This window comes from Hemicordylus capensis, chromosome 3 (assembly GCF_027244095.1).
Source record: "Hemicordylus capensis ecotype Gifberg chromosome 3, rHemCap1.1.pri, whole genome shotgun sequence".
NCBI lineage: Eukaryota > Metazoa > Chordata > Lepidosauria > Squamata > Cordylidae > Hemicordylus > Hemicordylus capensis.
Genome location: NC_069659.1, coordinates 304,230,892 through 304,247,395, shown reverse-complemented (window position 1 = coordinate 304,247,395; position 16,504 = coordinate 304,230,892). Strand labels below are relative to the sequence as shown.

Below are 16,504 nucleotides of genomic sequence, written 5' to 3'. Positions count from 1 at the left end.
TAGTCTCCCATTCATATGCAACCGGTGCAGACCCTGCTTAGCTAAGGGGATGAGATGTGAGGGGTGCAGTGTGTGTGTGAGTGAGTGAGTGTTTGTGTGTGTGAGAGAGTGAGAGTGAGAGAGAGAATTTGTAAGGAAGACCACACCAATATACGAATATTTCAGCAGTCAGGAACAATCATTATAGCTCCATAGTATCCTAAATGGTCCTCTGACAAAATCTACAGTAAATAGTATATGTTTGCTTGCTATTCACCCAGGGAGCTCAGGAGCTAGGGATGGTGAGAAATCCCCCAAAGCAGAATTCACAGAAATTCCAAGATTCCTCCAAAGGGGGGAAAATTGGAATTTGAACAGAATTTCAGGATTCCTCCCAGGAAGAAGAGGAAATTTTTCTTGGAGGAGTTAATTGGTTTCCCCACCTCCCTAGATCCTCAAAATGTATTGTTACAACAACCTGGCAAAATAGATTAGACGGAGAAACAGTGACTTAATCCCAAACCTCGCAATGAGCTTCAGGTCTTAATGGGTATTTTAGATGACATTTCACCGAGCCACACTGCAGGATAACTTCTTGTCCTGTGGTCAGACGAATGGTTTCTTTCTCTACTCAGATATTATTTGGCCTTAGATAAAGCACTGCCTTATGGTACTGATGAGATATATATCAAGCCATCTAATAACAGATTAAGGAGGGGGGAAATGAAAGCAAACATGAACCTTTTTTAAACTTTGCAATAGCAGTAAACAGTGCAGCAGACTCTGTTGAGCATGCTGATGCCAACAGAACTGTATCATGATCTCTGTGCTGTGCATCACAACAAAATTCACAAAGTAGTTCATGGTCATCAAGGCAGTATTTAGAGAGCATTGCATCAGTGTGGATCAAACAGTTTCTTTCTTCCCAGAATTCTTCACTGACTTTGGTATACATATGGTTTTGAGTGGAGATATCTTGATGAAACGACCTCAAGCAAATATTACAGTAATTCAGTTGACATGTCATACATCTTTTGGTAGCCTTGCGCCGCTCAATACAAACTTGGCAATAGATTGGCACATGGGTTTTGTCAAACCTCCACCTCAGGAAACCAGCCCGGCGCATATACTTCCTAGCCAATCGAGCTCTTAGGTAATTGATCCTCAGCTGTATTTTGTTAGCAAGTGGGAGGCAATGTGCTTTGCTGCATATTGGGCATGTGATGATGAAGAAGTTCTCTGTAATCTCAGCATGAATTTGGCTCTTCACTATACATCGATCACATAGGCAGTGATTGCATGGCAGCATAAATGGATGGAGAAAGAGTCGTTTACACATGGGGCAAATAAGCTGGTCCAGAAAAGCATGTCCTGATGCATCTTTAGTCAGTGAAATGATAGATGTGTCACTTTTATTTCTGCTTCCTGCTGCAACAAATCTATTGCTGGAAACAAAAACAAATTTAAAAAAAACTTCTAAATGATAGCTAATCATGCCAGTGAAGCTCAAAATAAAAACTCATCCCACTTGTAATACATGGATGCCTTGTGAAGCAAGTGGCTTCTGCCTCCCAAATTCTTATCTACCTCCAACTGAAGTCAAGAGTACTTTCTTCCTTCCCTATCAGACAGGAAGAGTGGATGAGTGAGAGCACTGGTACCAGCTTCTTCTCTTTGCCGCTACATTGCTAAACTAATAAAGAGGAGAAGCCAGCATCAGCTCTCTACTCACCTCCATTCTTGCTGTCTCTTCTCTCCAAGCATCAAATCTGAGAGAAAGAGGGAGCTGGTGTTAGTGCAGCAGAGGCGAGGCCAACCAGTAAACAGCCAGCAGCAGTGATGCACCCCAGCAGGTGCAGTCAGGGTGAGGGGAAAGAGGGGTGGGCAGTGTTTGGGCCAGTGCAGGAGCTGGAGGTGGGATTAGCCGGGGGTGCAGGATAGCGCACTGCTGTTTGCCTCAAGCAATGAACAGGAACAAGCTGGATTCATTGAGAGATCTTTGAACAACTGGTAGAGAGGACCTGGGAATCATGCTGCGAGTGACATTCACACAGTGAATCCTTTTTCAGGATCAGTGAGAAAGGGCTCCAATCTTCAGGGGAGGAAGCCTTAAAATGCTTTCCTCCATGTCAGACAATCGAGGGCTCCTTCCTGGGTGGGTGATTTGCCCGCCAAGACGATTGCTGGCTACTGCCAGCAACTTGGAAAGTTGGGGGCTGGGATGTGTCTATAACGCATCATGAGCGTGGTGCATTATAGGGATCCTGCTGGCATTGTCTGGAAGGCTACTTGCATGTAGGTGCTGTGTGGAGCCACATGGCACAGACACACAAGCACTAAGCCTGAAACCCGGGTTAAGCAGCAGGCTCCCTAAGTGGGTTTCCCACCACACCGCTGCCAGGAGCCATGTGGCTCCTGGCAGTTCTCATGCACCAGCAGAACTGGGCTGGGCTTCCTTAGCCCGGTTTTGCCTCCATGTGTATAGCCCCAGTATGTTCAACACTCGTACAATCTGTTGACAAGTACAGTTATTCATATTATGAATATCTAAAGTTGAATGCAGGTACAGTAGTACACTTCCTATCTGTAGCCTGTATTTGAAAGGGCCTGTTCATTCACTTTTAAAATTAACACAAAACCATGGACATATGTCCAGACACCAGAACACAGGTATAACACATTGCCTAAATAAGGCTATTGGCACATAATCAGCTATTGGCTTAAGGTGCAATTTTTAATGACTGGGTTAATTTCGGTAATCCTCTCAGATAAGCACTTGTCCAAATGGAAATCTGAAATTGCAAAGACGTTACTTTCATATAATCTGCTATCAGAACTCCACATTTCTTTAGGATACGAGCAAGCCAAACAAATATTTCTTCAGCAGCTGGATGATATGGAATACCAAAACGAAGTTAATAGAATACCCAGAATATGAAGGTTTGGGCTGTAAACTTTGTATGGGGACCTGCGAAATACCTAACAATGCTTACTTTTCCTAGGCTGAGGAAGGAGTTCTTTATGACTAGACATAGGGGCTATTCTCACAATCAGCAAAAATCGGGCTAGGAGAGCCTAGCCCGATTTTTGTTGATTGTGTAAACCACCGGGCTTGCAGGCGAGCCCAGTGGTTTACGAGCAGGTAACCCACTCAAGTAACCCTCCCTAAAGCCCAGGTTTGCGGAGAGAGTGCTCCTCAAACTCGGGATTTCTGATCGTGAGTAGCCATGGTGCGGCTCCGTGCCATGGCTACTCACGAGGAGACCCCTGGAGGGGAGGCGAAAAGCTGCCTCCTGGTTCTGGGGGTCTCGCCAGCATGCCCTGCGCACTCGCGCAAGGCATGCTTGAGCTTGCGGGGGCCAATCAGCCCCCACTCCTCCCAGTCCCCCGCTGGCTCTGTCATGGAGCTGGCAATCATGTGGGCGGCCAATACGGCCACCCAGGTCTCCTGCAGTGATCGTCTGCGGGGAGAGCAGCCTTAGCCCGCTCTCCCCGCAGTATCGGCAAAAGCCGGCCTCACTCAGGGGCGTAACTACCATTAGGCAAGGGGAGGCAGTCGTCTTGGGGCCTCACTGCCTCAAGGGGCCCCCCAGAGGCACATCACATGACTCCCCACCCACCCATGTTACACCCCCTATGAATTATGTTGAGTCTCTTGGAGATCGGCAGGAGCAGAGAGTAAAACAACTAGATTCAATGTGAACTGGATATTCACTGTATTCATAATGGGGATGTGAGTGTAAGTGCACTATATATTGTAAAGTGTGTTTGTGTGTGTATATCAGCGAGGGGCCCATTTTAAAACTTTGTCTCTGGGCCCCCTCCAACCTTGTTATGCCCCTGGTCTCACTGATTGTGAGACCCGCCTCATAATGTTCTCCCTTCTGCACTCCTGCAGGATAGATAATCCCAAATTCCAATAGTGGAGCGGACTTGACCATGGGTCAGATATAGAAAAGATACAGCATAGGAACATCGGAATATAAGCATCTGCCATATACTGAGTCAGACCATTCATCTATCTAGCTCAGTATTGTCTTCACAGACTGGCAGCGGCTTCTCCAAGGTTGCAGGCAGGAATCTCTCTCAGTCCTATCTTGGAGAAGCCAGGGAAGGAAGTTGAAACTTTCTGCTCTTCCAAGAGCGGCTCTATCCCCTGAGAGGAATATCTTGCAGCGCTCACACTTCTAGTCTCCCTTTCATATGCAACCAGGGCAGACCCTGCTTAGCTAAGGGGACAAGTCATGCTTGCTACCACAAGACCAGCTCTCCTCTGTTTTGCTGTATTGTCCCTTCTATAAGGAGTCCCATACAATATATATCACTCCCCAAATGTTGAGGTATCCGGGTAGTCTGGAGGGGTTTTCTATCACATTACTACTTTCAGATACAAATCAATCTACAACCTGTTTGGTAGCTAGGTTTTGTGTAGCAGCGGTGAAAATATGACAACAATTGACTCATTCATGATCCAGTTGGATGTGATACTTCTGTGTTTGCTGCTGTTCTTAACTTTTGCCTTGATCTTTGATTGTAAATAAAGATTTGATTGGATTGAATAAGGCTATTGTGAGAATTTGAAAGGCATCCAGCTTTTGAATTAAACTTAGAAACAAACATGCTGTTCTCCTTTTGGAAGAAAAATAGCCAGAAAAGTTGGTCCATCATTAATAAAGGATGTTTAATGTTGATTGGGTGTGGGGAAGGGCAGATGTAGATTAAAATGTTTACTGATCTGTAAACAATTCCAGTGTAGCCACCACAGCTATAATTTTCAGAGCACTGACTGGGAGACTATTAAGTAGAAGATCTGGAGATAGGCATCCTAGTTTAACAATGTTGTACGTCTCTCTACACTTGATATATTTTACCTTATGCTGTTGCCAAAAACTGTAGTTGCTGACCTCATAAATATAAGTTCCTTCTGCCACTTAACATTCTCACATCAAGTTCAAATGTTGGTTATGAACATTGAGTTGATGGAGGAAACTGACTTCCTCGAGCTGACATTGGAGGGTCCAGATGGCATAAATATGTGTAAGTTCTGGCTCAAACCAGGAGCGCATGATCTCCGGGAACTTCTGGTTCCCTTCTATTTCCTTTCTGTGGATCGTCTGAACCTGCTAAAAGTATTAAATGCAAATGAGATGTTTTTGACTACTTCTCTGTACTTTTTGCAGTCCAGTGAGGTAAAATAAATGGAAACAAGGGAGTGGGAAGAGAGAAGATTAGCTGGCTGTCTGGCTGTTAAAAGGAAAGAAAAACCAGTCATGGTGGTGTTTTAATTGAAGTTTGCAAGGGAGGATGTGGAGGGGTTGGAAAGTGAGAGAAACTGCACTTAGTCACATTTTGCAAAAGTAATAAATTTCTTCCTCCTTTTTTGTCAACTAGCTATCAGAGGAAGGTATATTATTATTACAGATGATCAGAAGTGCACTTAGGTAATTTTGGAGCCTGAACCTAAAGGCCTTTGACCCCCCTCCCCACCCCCAATTGCAAGTTAAGCATCATTTTTAACCCATAGGCTCTTGAGGGCAGAAACCACACCATTCAGGACAGGCCAACGACAATTTGGGGGCTTTGACCCCGAAGTCCAGGGGTAAGAGCGTCTCTGTAGATATTTATTTAAAAATATTTATATACTACTCAACTAAAATGTCCTCAGAGCTTACGTAGAAAAAGATATAAGATTGTACCCAGAGGGTTCAAATGAATGAGGAGAAACATCAAATGTAAAGGACTCTTTAAACAATCTCTTTAAAAAAAACTTGTTCATCCAAGCTTTTAAGTAGATTAGTGGAATCGTGAATTTGTTTTTTAAACCATTTTTAATGTTCTAATTCTTTTAATTTTATGTTATATTTGTTGTAAATCACCCAGAGACATGCATTTGGGGCACTATGCAAATACACTAAATGAATGAGCAAACAAACAAATGCCTCTGGGATGAACTTTATTTCTGGCCTGATGTGTTTTGACAAGGCCTTTATCAGAGGCTCTTGTTCCAATATCTCACAGTGCTTAGACGAGGCCACCGAAATGATTTCTACTGTTCCTTGCAGCTATGCTTTGGTATTAGAAATTAGGTACAAGGGACAGTAGATGTTCCTGGCCCTAAGTGGTTTAGTGCCAGGGTATCTAAGCGACTGTCTCTAATCAGTATTATAGTCCTGCCTGTCTGCTACAGTCAGTTGAGGAAGTGCTTCAAGAATTCCATCACAGCCGAAATACAGCTAGCAGGAACAAGAGATAGGGACTTCTCAGCAATGGCAATTCTCAGCAATGACTTCTCAGCAATGTCAGATAGTGAAACTCCATGCCCAGGGAAGTGCAATTGTCATCTTGTTTGTTACATAGGAACATAGGAAGCTGTCATATACCAATTAGGACCATTGGTCTATCTAGCTCAGTATTCGCTTCTCAGACTGGCAGTGGCTTGTCCAAGGTTGCAGGCAGGAATCCCTCTCAGCCCTATTTTGGAGAAGCCAGGGAGGGTATGTGGAACCTAGATGCTCTTCCCAGAGTGGCATCCCCTGAGGGAATATCTTGCGGTGCTCACACATCAAGTCTCCCATTCAAATGCAAGCAGGGCAGACCGTGCTTAGCTAAGGGGACAAGTCATGCTTGCTACCACAAGACCAGCTCTCCTCTCCATAGATACTCTCTGTTTAGTTTTGTTAGCCTACTTTCATAAGAACAGCCCTGCAGGATCAGGCTCAAGGCCCTTCTAGTCCAGCATCCTGTTTCACAAAGTGCTCCACCAGATGCCTCTGAGAAGCCCACAGGCAAGAGCTGATGACATGCCCTCTCTCCTGCTGTTACTCCACTGGAACTGGTATTCAGATGCATCCTGTCTCTGAGGCTGGAGGTGGCCTATAGCCCTCTGAGTAGTCGCCGCTCATAAACCTTTCCTCCATTAAGTTATCCAAACCCCTTTTAAAGCCATCCAAACTAGTAGCCAACACCTCATCTTCTGGCAGAAAATTCCACAAGTAGATTATGCGTTGTATGAAAAAGTGCTTCCGTTAGCTGGACCTAAATTTGTTGGCAACCAGTTTCATGGGATGACCCCTGATTCTAGTGTTATGTGTGTGAGAGAGAAATTTATTTCTATCCACTTTGTCTACATCATGCATGATTTTGTAGACCTCTATCATGTCTCCCCGCAGTCGTCTTTTTTCTAAACTAAATACCCCAGGTGTTGTAGCATTGCCTCATAAGAAAGCTGCTCAAGGCCCCTGATCATCTTGGTTGCCCTCTTCTGCACCTTTTCCACTTCTACAATGTCCTTTTTTAGGTGTGGTGCCCAGAATTGTACACAGTACTCCAAGTGTGGCCGCACCATAGTTTTGTATAAGGGCATTATGATATTAGCAGTTTTACTTTCAATCCCCTTCCTAATGATCCTTAGCATGGAATTGGCCTTTTTCACAGATGCCGCACATTGAGTTGACACTTTCAACAAGCTGTCCACCATGACCCCAAGATCCCTCTCCTGGTCAGTCACCGACAGCTCAGATCCCATCAGCATATACCTGAAGTTGGAGTATTTCATCCCAATGTGCATCACTTTACACTTGCCAACATTGAACTGCATTTGCCATTTTGTCGCCCACTCACCCAGTTTGGAGAGATCCTTTTGGAGCTCCTCACAATCCATTTTGGATTTCACTACCCAAAAGAGTTTGGTATAATTTCAAATTTGGCCACCTCACTGCTTACCCCTACTTCTAGATCATTTATGAATAAATTTAAAAGCAACGGTCCCAGAACAGATTCCTAGGAAACCCCACTTCTTACTTCCCTCCATTGTGAAAACTCTCCATTTATACCTACCCTCCCTCTGTTTCCTGTCCTTCAACCAGTTAGCAATCCACATATGTACTTGTCCCCTTATCCCATGACTGCTAGGTTTTCTCAGGAATCTTTGATGAGGAACTTTGTCGAAAGCTTTTTGGCAGTCCATGTATACTATGTCAATTGGATCACCTTTATCCACACACTTGCTGACGCTCTCAAAGAACTCCAAAGGGTTTGTGAGGTAAGATTTCCCATTGCAGAAGCCATGCTGGTTCTCTCCCAGTAGGGCCTGTTCTTCTAGGCCCTTTACATTTTTATCCTTGAGGATGCTTTCCATCAGTTTGCCTGGAACAGATGTTAAGCTAACCCGCTTGTAATTTCCCAGATCACCCCTGGATTCCTCTTTGAAAATTGGTGTTACATTTGCTACTTTCCAGTCCTCCGGTACAGAGCCTGATTGTAGGGATAAGGTATATATTTCAGCAAGGAGGTGGGCAATTTCACATTTGAATTCTTTGAGGACTCTTGGATGTATGCCATCCGGACCTGACGATCTGCTAGTTTTCAGTTTTTCCGGACAGTTTAGAACATCATCTCTTGCCCCTTCTATATGATTCCGTTCTTTAGCCTCCATCTCTGAAAAGCCTGGTTCAGGAACAGGTATATACTCAGTATCCTTTGCCATCAAGACGGATGCAAAGAACTCATTTAGCTTCTCTGCAACCTCCATATCCTCTTTAATAATCCCTTTCACTCCCTTGTTGTCTAATGGTCCAACCGCTTCCCTGGCAGGTTTCCTGTATCTGATGTATTTAAAGAAGCTTGTGTTATTCCCCTTGATGCTTTTAGCAAAATGTTCCTCATACTTCCTTTTTGCCTCCCTTATTGCCACCTTGCATTTCGTTCGTCAGAGTTTTTGTTCTTTTCTTTTCTCTTCATTTAGACAGGCCTTCCAATTTCAGAAGGAAATCTTCCCTTTTATGGCTTCCTTGACTTTTCCTGTTAGCCATACTGGCATCCTCCTGGTCTTAGTCGTACCTTTCCTCCTTTTTTGTATACAATCTAACTGGGCTTCTAGTATTGCGGTTTTGAATAAACTCCATGCATTCTGGAGCGAAGTGACTCTCCTGATTTTCCATTTCAGTTTTCTTTTCACCATACTCCTCATTTGGGAGAAGTTTCCTCTTCTGAAATTCAAAATGTCCATGTTAGATTTCCTTGGTGATTCTCTCCCTGTATGTATGCTGAATTTGATCACACTATGGTCAGTGTTCCCTAAAGGGTCGATGACACTAACATCATGCACCAGTTCCTGGGTGCCATTCTGCCACTCATGATTAAGTCAAAAGTCACCTTCTCTCTGGTTGTTTCCAAAACCTACTAATCTAGGGCACAATCATTCAGCGTATCTAGAAATTTAACCTATTTTTCCCCCCCAGTAGGCTTTTTCAAGTTGGCTTATGAGATCACCAGGCATTCTGTGTGTGTGTCCATCTGTGTGCCCATTTGTGTGTGTCCCCCATCAACTTGCAACGCCTGGACCAATATGAACCAAATTGGGTACAATTGTAGGGACATATAGGGACACCTCAGTGGCCTAGTTTGTTATGATGTCATCCACCCCAATCCAAGATGGTGGACCCGTAAACTTTTGAGGCGCAAGCAGGCTAAGTTGTGGACTGTGTAACCGATTTGAACCAAATTGGCTACAGTAGTAGTGAGTGACACACAGGGACACCTCAATGGTGTAGTTTGTGATGATGTCATCCACCCTGATTCAAGATGCCAGACATATAAACATTTGAGGAGCAAGTGGGCTAACTTGTAAACTGCTTAACCAATTTGAAACAAATTTGGTACTGCTGTAGGGACACATAGGGAGACCTCAATGGTGTAGTTTGTGATGATGTCATCCTCCCCAACCCAAGATGGTGGCCACGTGAATGTCTGAAGTGCAAGTGGGCTAATTTGTGGACTGTCTAAACCATTTGAACCAAATTGGGTACAGTTGCAGTGAGTAGTACATAAGGACACCACAATGGCATAGTTTATGATGATGATCCACACTGATGATCCACACTGATCCACACTGATGATCCACACTGATGATCCACACATTATGATGATGATCCACACTGATCAGGGGCGTATCTAGGGGTAGGGCAGGCAGGGCACGTGCCCTGGGCGCCACTTGAAGGGGGGCACATTTTGTAAAATCAACCTTTTTTAAAAAAAAATGGCTGCCAAAAACAAAATGGCTACCGTGCATGCTCAAATGGCCTCTGTGAGGCCCTAGGTCATGCCAAGCCTTGCAGAGGCCATTTGAGCATGCGCGGTGGCCATTTTGTTTTCAGTGGCCATTTTTAAAAAAAGATTTTTAAAAATGGCCACTGCACATGCTCAAATGGTCCCTGCGAGGCCCTAGAGGCCAGTGGGGGGAGGAGGAACCTTTGCAAACCCCCCAGCCTTTAGGAAGCCCCCCGAAGGGGCTACAAGTAAAAAAATAATAATTTATAATATAAGTCACTGTACACATATTCAGATTGGCACTATGTACAGAGAATCAGGGCTTCTGAATACTGAGCTGATGCTTATGAGCTAGGATTGTATTCATTTGCTCTTACTTTGCTTCTTGTGATAAGTGAGTTAAATGTGATGTCTTAATAATATGGCTATTAATGGTGAATTTGTCTTTGAATCAGTGTGAAATCCTTAATATTAAGGCCCACTGGGAGTTTCTTGCTCTCTTTCTCTCATTTTAACTGTCTTTCTGAAAGACTAGAATATATTCCAAGCAGTGACACAGTTTACTCTGCATATCCTTTAATTACTTACAGAGTATCTGGGAAAAGTCAAATTCTCCATTTATTTTTAAAACTTATGTAATGGTGATGCTACAATACATAGTAGAGAATTAGACAGGAACTTCTGTTTAGTTTTCCAAGTACACCTCCACATAGTATTTGGGTATTTCATGAGCCCCAGCATACTGAAATTTGTAGTTTTCCAGCATTTTTTGATCTGGCTAAGTCCACTGCTAAAATAGTTTTTGAAAGATTAAAAGATTAACGAGCCTGACTTGTATTTTTCAGCTGATATTATGGAAAAGTTATCTGAAAGATGGGTGTCAGATGCTTGGACAGGGGGCGCAATTTCAGTGTTTGCCCTAGGTGCTATTTTCCCTAGATACGCCTCTGACACTGATCCAAGATGACGGATGTTTGTGATGCAAGTGGGCTAACTTGTGAACCACCTAACTGATTTGAACCAAATTTGCTACAGCTGTAGGGACACATAGGGATTCCCAGTTCAAGATGGTGGATGCATAAACTTTTGAGGCATAAGTCGGCTGACTTGTGAACCACTTAACTGATTTGAACCAAATTTGCTACAACTGTATGAACACACAGGGATAGCCCAATGATGTAGTTTTTTGATGATGTCATCCACTCTGATCCAAGATGGTGGATGTGTGAACTTTTGAGGAGCAAGTGCACTAACTTGAGGACTAACTGATTTGAACCAAATTTACTACAGTTGTAGGGAGTGACACATAGGGACACATCAATTGTGTTGTTTGTAATGATGCCATCCACCCTGATCCAAGATGGCAGACATGTAAACATTTGAGGCGCAAGAAATCTAACTTGTGGACCTCGATTTGAACCAAATTTAATCCAGTTGTAGAGACAGTGAAAGGAAAGTAGGCAGATTAGTTCTTACTAGAACAATGTGTTATTTAGATAGGCATTGAATTTCTCTGCTGTATAGTTGGTTCTGTTGGGTTGCTGTAGTTTCCTGCAACCTAGTTTTGTTCTGCATTAGTGACGTAATGCTTTTGGATGGGCTGGTGGTTTGTTCTTACTCTCTCTTTTTTAGTTCTTTAAACTGTCTTGGCCTTTTTTATGAGATAGTTATTTTACTGTATTGTTAATATAGGTTGTTTTTAATCATTGTAAGCCACCTCAAGCTGTTCTAGGAACTGCAATGTATATTTACATAACACTGGGATATGTTTAGTAAATAGATATAACATTTGATGAAATGATACTGCAGGAAGGAAAGAAGGATGGAATCTATAAAACTCTAGCATGAGCTGGTCAGGAACATTGCCATTGAATACTCTCATACTATATTGTGAACTGCCAAGGGACCTTTTTGCATGGGGCGATATATAAATGTGCTAAATAAATAATAAATGAACACCAGAATCTGGCAAAAAAATCAGATCAGCACCTGTTGCATGACATATCACAAGCATAATTCTGACTTACTCATTCTATGACACATCATCCAAAACTATATGAAAGGACCCAAAGTCAAATAAAAATTATTCTTTTTCATCCAGTTTGTACTCTAATATACATTAGTTTCTCCACAGCTTTCCCCCCACATAGTATACTTCCTGCAGCCTTTCCATAATGGAAGGAATATATTTTACATTTTCAGTCCCAACTTCATATATATGCTGATGGGGTCTGAGCTGTCAGTGACCGACCAGGAGAGGGATTTTGGGGTGGACAGCTCATTGAAAGTATCAACTCAATGTGCAGCAGCTGTGAAAAAGGCCAATTCATGCTTGGAGTCATTAGGAAGGGGATTGAAAATAAAACTGCTAATATTATAATGCCCTTATACAAAAATACACAGTACTGTACACAATTTTTGGAGTACTGTGTTCAATTCTGGTCACCATATCTCAGAATGGACATTATAGAACTGGAGAAGGTGCTTAAGAGTTGAAAGAAATTTTTCTCCCTCTCTCATAATACTAGAACTAGGGATCATCCCATGAAACCTATTGCTAACAAATTTAGGACTGACAAAAGGAAGTACGTTTTCACATAGCACATAATTTAACTATGTAATTTTTTGCCACAAGATGTGGTGACAGCCACCAGCCTGGATGGCTTTAAGAATGGTTTAGATAAATTCATGGAGAACAGGTCTATCAATGGCTACTAGTCTGCAGGCTGTAGGCCACCTCCAGTCTCAGAGGCAAGATGCCTTTAAATACCAGTTGCAGAGGAGTAACAGCAGGAGAGAGGGCAGGCCCTCAGCTCTTGCCTGTGGGCATCCCAGAGGCATCTGGTGGGCCACTATGTGGAACAGGATGCTGGACTAGATAGCCTTTTGACTGATCCAGCAAGGCTGTTCTTATGTAACCAATCCCTGCAATTACCTACATTTGTTCTTATCATATTTTAATAATAATCAGACCCTTTAGTTGTGTTAAAAATATCTTGAAAAATGTTTTACATCCTGGCTTGGGGTCCACTGCATTTTCTGTCTCAGCTAAAGAAATAATTAGCATTTCCCTCTTATTAGATTTTTAATTTGGGTTTCTTTCCTTTACTAAACGGTTTTTCCATGCACAGACATTTATGCCCTACCAGTCTTCCAGCCTTCCTTATCTTCTTATACTTCTATAGTCTCAGCTGCTGATATAAGCAATGAACTGTGTGAAAGGAAGTATAGGATTCATAGCTTGGTGGTAAAGCACATGCAGAAAATCCCAAATTCAACCCATGGCATCTCTAGGTAGGGCTGGGAAAGACCTTTGATACCCTGGAGAACTGTTGACATTATAGATCTTGAAGGGGAAACATTCTGAAATGGAAGGCAGCTTTCCATATTCATAGCAGCAGTTATACTGAGTTATCATTTAAAATAAAGCATGCTTTGATGGCACTTACGGATCTCCATATGGATGTCGAAGCCTGTAAGGCATAAAGGGTGTGAATGTGCAGCATCTGCATTCATAGCACTGGCACTCTGTATTCTCAGGTGAACAACAGCAGCACTTGCAGTATGGGTTGTTGGCACAGGAGCAACAGCAACAGCGACAATTGGGGTTTTCTGAGCATGAGCAGTGACAGCACTGGCATTGTCTAGTTTCATTACGTGGACAGTAGCAACAATCACAGTTCTGTTCATCTTCGCAAAGGAACCTCCAACACAAGTTGCATTCTTTGCTGCATCGCTTCTCAATGAACCTTCCAAATCCTGAGCAACAAGGAGAACGGCAGCAAGGACACCAATTGCACCAATGACAATCTGGGCAAGTTGTAGTTGCCAGGCAACATGCACATTCCACACTCATTTTCTACGAAGATTCTTAAAAATTTTCTCTTTCTCCTGGAAACCTTCACTTGCTTTTTATGTATACACAGCACCTGTCCCATAGCTTATTCTGTGCTGTGAAAAGTTCTGACTACTTAGGAAATAGTAATGACATCACAATGGGTTTTGCCAGTGAGGACAGGAGGGTTCTTCACATAGGAAAGTGGTATGGCAATTGCATCATGAAACATGTCACAATGAGTAAAACATTGGCACTTTGGATTTTTGCACTGATATTGGGACATTGCCAAAGCACACAGGAGCTCTCTAATTCAATAAGGATTGTGGTATTGTTCTGGGATCCAACAGATTCTGTTTATCTTAATGGGCTGCTAGATGTCACAAATATATCATAAGAAATTTTAATTCCAAGTACTTTTCTTTTTCTCACAACTCTTGCCTTTGGTTAAAAATGCACACATTGCTGGTTATTAATTGTTATCAGTATTATGTTAGAATAATAATAATTAACCCATAAAAACAAGTTCATACCACTAGACCTTTTAGTTAATTTACTGAAATAGTCTACAAAGATTAAAGTCTCAATGCAGCTGCTAAGTCTTCCAGATGTCTTCTTCACTATAGGGTCATTCTGGAAATATGTCGATTCTTGTGTTGTTATTAAAATACCTTAATCACAAGGAGTGGTCAACTCAAACTCCATTCTGAGACCTCAGATCTCTTTTTAAAACAGATGTTCTGGAAGATCTCTGTTTTTGGAGTTTTCTCTACCAGATGGCCTTCTGCCCTCCTTCTTTTAGTTATTCCATTAAGCACTGCTAAGTATTTTTAAATGCCAGAGACATTTTTCTCTTCCCTATGTAAGACTTGTGTAAATAGCCGTCTTCTTTTAAAACTAGATGTGATGGTTCATCAGATTATATCTTTTCTAGGTGAATCACCTTCGGGCAATTAGAAAGATAGGAGTTCTCCTGTTTGTTAGTTCTCAGTTGTGGAAGGGCTTTCTCAATGGTGTGCTTCCCTCTCTAGGGAAGCCCAGCAGACTTATGAGAAGAACTCTTTCTCTCTATCCTTTGCATTGAGTCTCCTTTGTTCTCAGAAGAAAAGGATGTGCCTACAACAATTTTTCTTCTCTAGATGACTTGAACCTTTAAATTCTGTTTCCCCTACTACTAAGAACTGAGGCCTACCAACATCCTGGAGCCAGAAGTTGCATTAGTCTGTTGCAACAAAAACCACAGAGTCTTGCAGCACCTTAATGACAAACAAATTTATTTCAGCATAAGCTTTCATGGGGCTAAAGAAAATGGGAAATTGTGAAAGCTAACTTGGCAAAGAGGCACTTTTTAATGTGGTGATTCTCTTTATTTAGCAGGGGGAGAGTAACTGGCCCTATCTACCCCCAGCACAGTAGGGTTGTGCATTTTGTTTTTCCCCGTTTTGTTTTTGGCCCGAATCCGTTTTGTTCTTTGTTCGAAATCAGCCAATCCAAAACACCCCAATTTTGTTCTTTGTTTGAAATTGCAAAATCCGAATCTGAAACATTTTGGAATTTGAAAAATGACCCGGGGGGGAAACTAGTGGGTGTGGGTGGTAGTGCCCAATGGGTGGAAACTACCACCCAAATTTCAGAGGAATTGGGCAAAGGGCTGATTTTTGGTGATTTTTTGAAGTATAGGATTTTTCCCATAGGGAAGAATGGAGGTTTCAGCAAAAGTATAGTTTCATGTTGGGGGGAAAGGGGTGGCCCAGAGCAGAGTAGGGTGGGTGGTAGTGCCCAGTGGGGGCAAGGAAGCTGCCAGAAGTATTTCAAAGGAATTGGGCAGAGGGCTGATTTTTAAAGATGTAATGGAGTTTGTGTGTCTGTAAAGTTCTTCCCCATAGGGGAAGACCTCCATAATTCCTGCTCCATAACTGCACTTGGGGGGCACCAGGGTGGCCCAGAGCAAGTGGTGGTGTAGAGCACATAGGGTGCCAATCACCCCCATGGGTTGCTAACCCATGGGGTACTGGGTTCTGTTGTTTCTGAGATGTTTGAGTGTAGATTCAGATTCTCTGGTAGCATGTGAGAGTGGATTCATGGTTTGTCATTGAAAATCTCATATGGTACCAGAGAATCTATACTCAGAACACCTCAAAAACAACAGAACCCCATGGGTCAGCAACCCATGGGGGTGGTTGGCACCCTGTGTACACTATACCACCACTCGCTCCTGGCTACCCCAGTGCCCCCAAGATGGAGTTATGCGTCTTCTGAAACCTCCTTTATTCCTGGGGGGGGGGGACCTTAAAGAAGTGTAAACCTCAACAATTCCTAAGAAATCAGCCCTTTGCCCTATTCCTTTGGAATAGGGCAAGTGGCAGGCACCCCTTGGGGCACTGCCACCCAACCCACTGTTTTTCCCCTCAGGCCCCCTTTCCGCCCCGAATCTGCCCCAAAGACATTTCAACTTCAGAAATTCTTTTAAAATTAGCCCTTTTCCCAATTCCTTTGGAATCTGGGCGGCAGCAGGCACCCATTGGGGCATTACCACCTGAACCACTCTTCTTCCCCCAAAGCCCCCTTTCTGTCCCGAATCCACCCCAAATAACATCAACATCACACATTAACAACAGCAGAGCTTTGGAAAAAATCAGGCAC

General features: G+C 43.0%; 1 protein-coding gene and 1 long non-coding RNA gene across 10 annotated transcripts in view; one reads left to right on the top strand and one right to left on the bottom strand.

Moving 5' to 3' along the window:
- TRIM42 (tripartite motif containing 42) overlaps positions 1 to 16,504 on the bottom strand; it is a 71,624-nt gene that overhangs the window by 11,141 nt on the left and 43,979 nt on the right. For 7 of the 9 annotated variants that reach the window (XM_053312601.1, XM_053312602.1, XM_053312605.1 and 4 more), the window contains one exon: positions 721 to 1,424. In XM_053312601.1, coding sequence (XP_053168576.1) covers positions 721 to 1,318 — 598 coding nt within the window. In that variant the 5' untranslated portion in view covers positions 1,319 to 1,424. Of the gene's footprint in view, positions 1 to 720; positions 1,425 to 13,475; positions 14,103 to 16,504 lie in introns of those variants that run through there. The other 2 variants (XM_053312596.1, XM_053312595.1) reach the window with 2 other exon arrangements.
- LOC128352217 (uncharacterized) overlaps positions 1 to 16,504 on the top strand; it is a 34,555-nt gene that overhangs the window by 2,830 nt on the left and 15,221 nt on the right. The window lies entirely within an intron of this gene.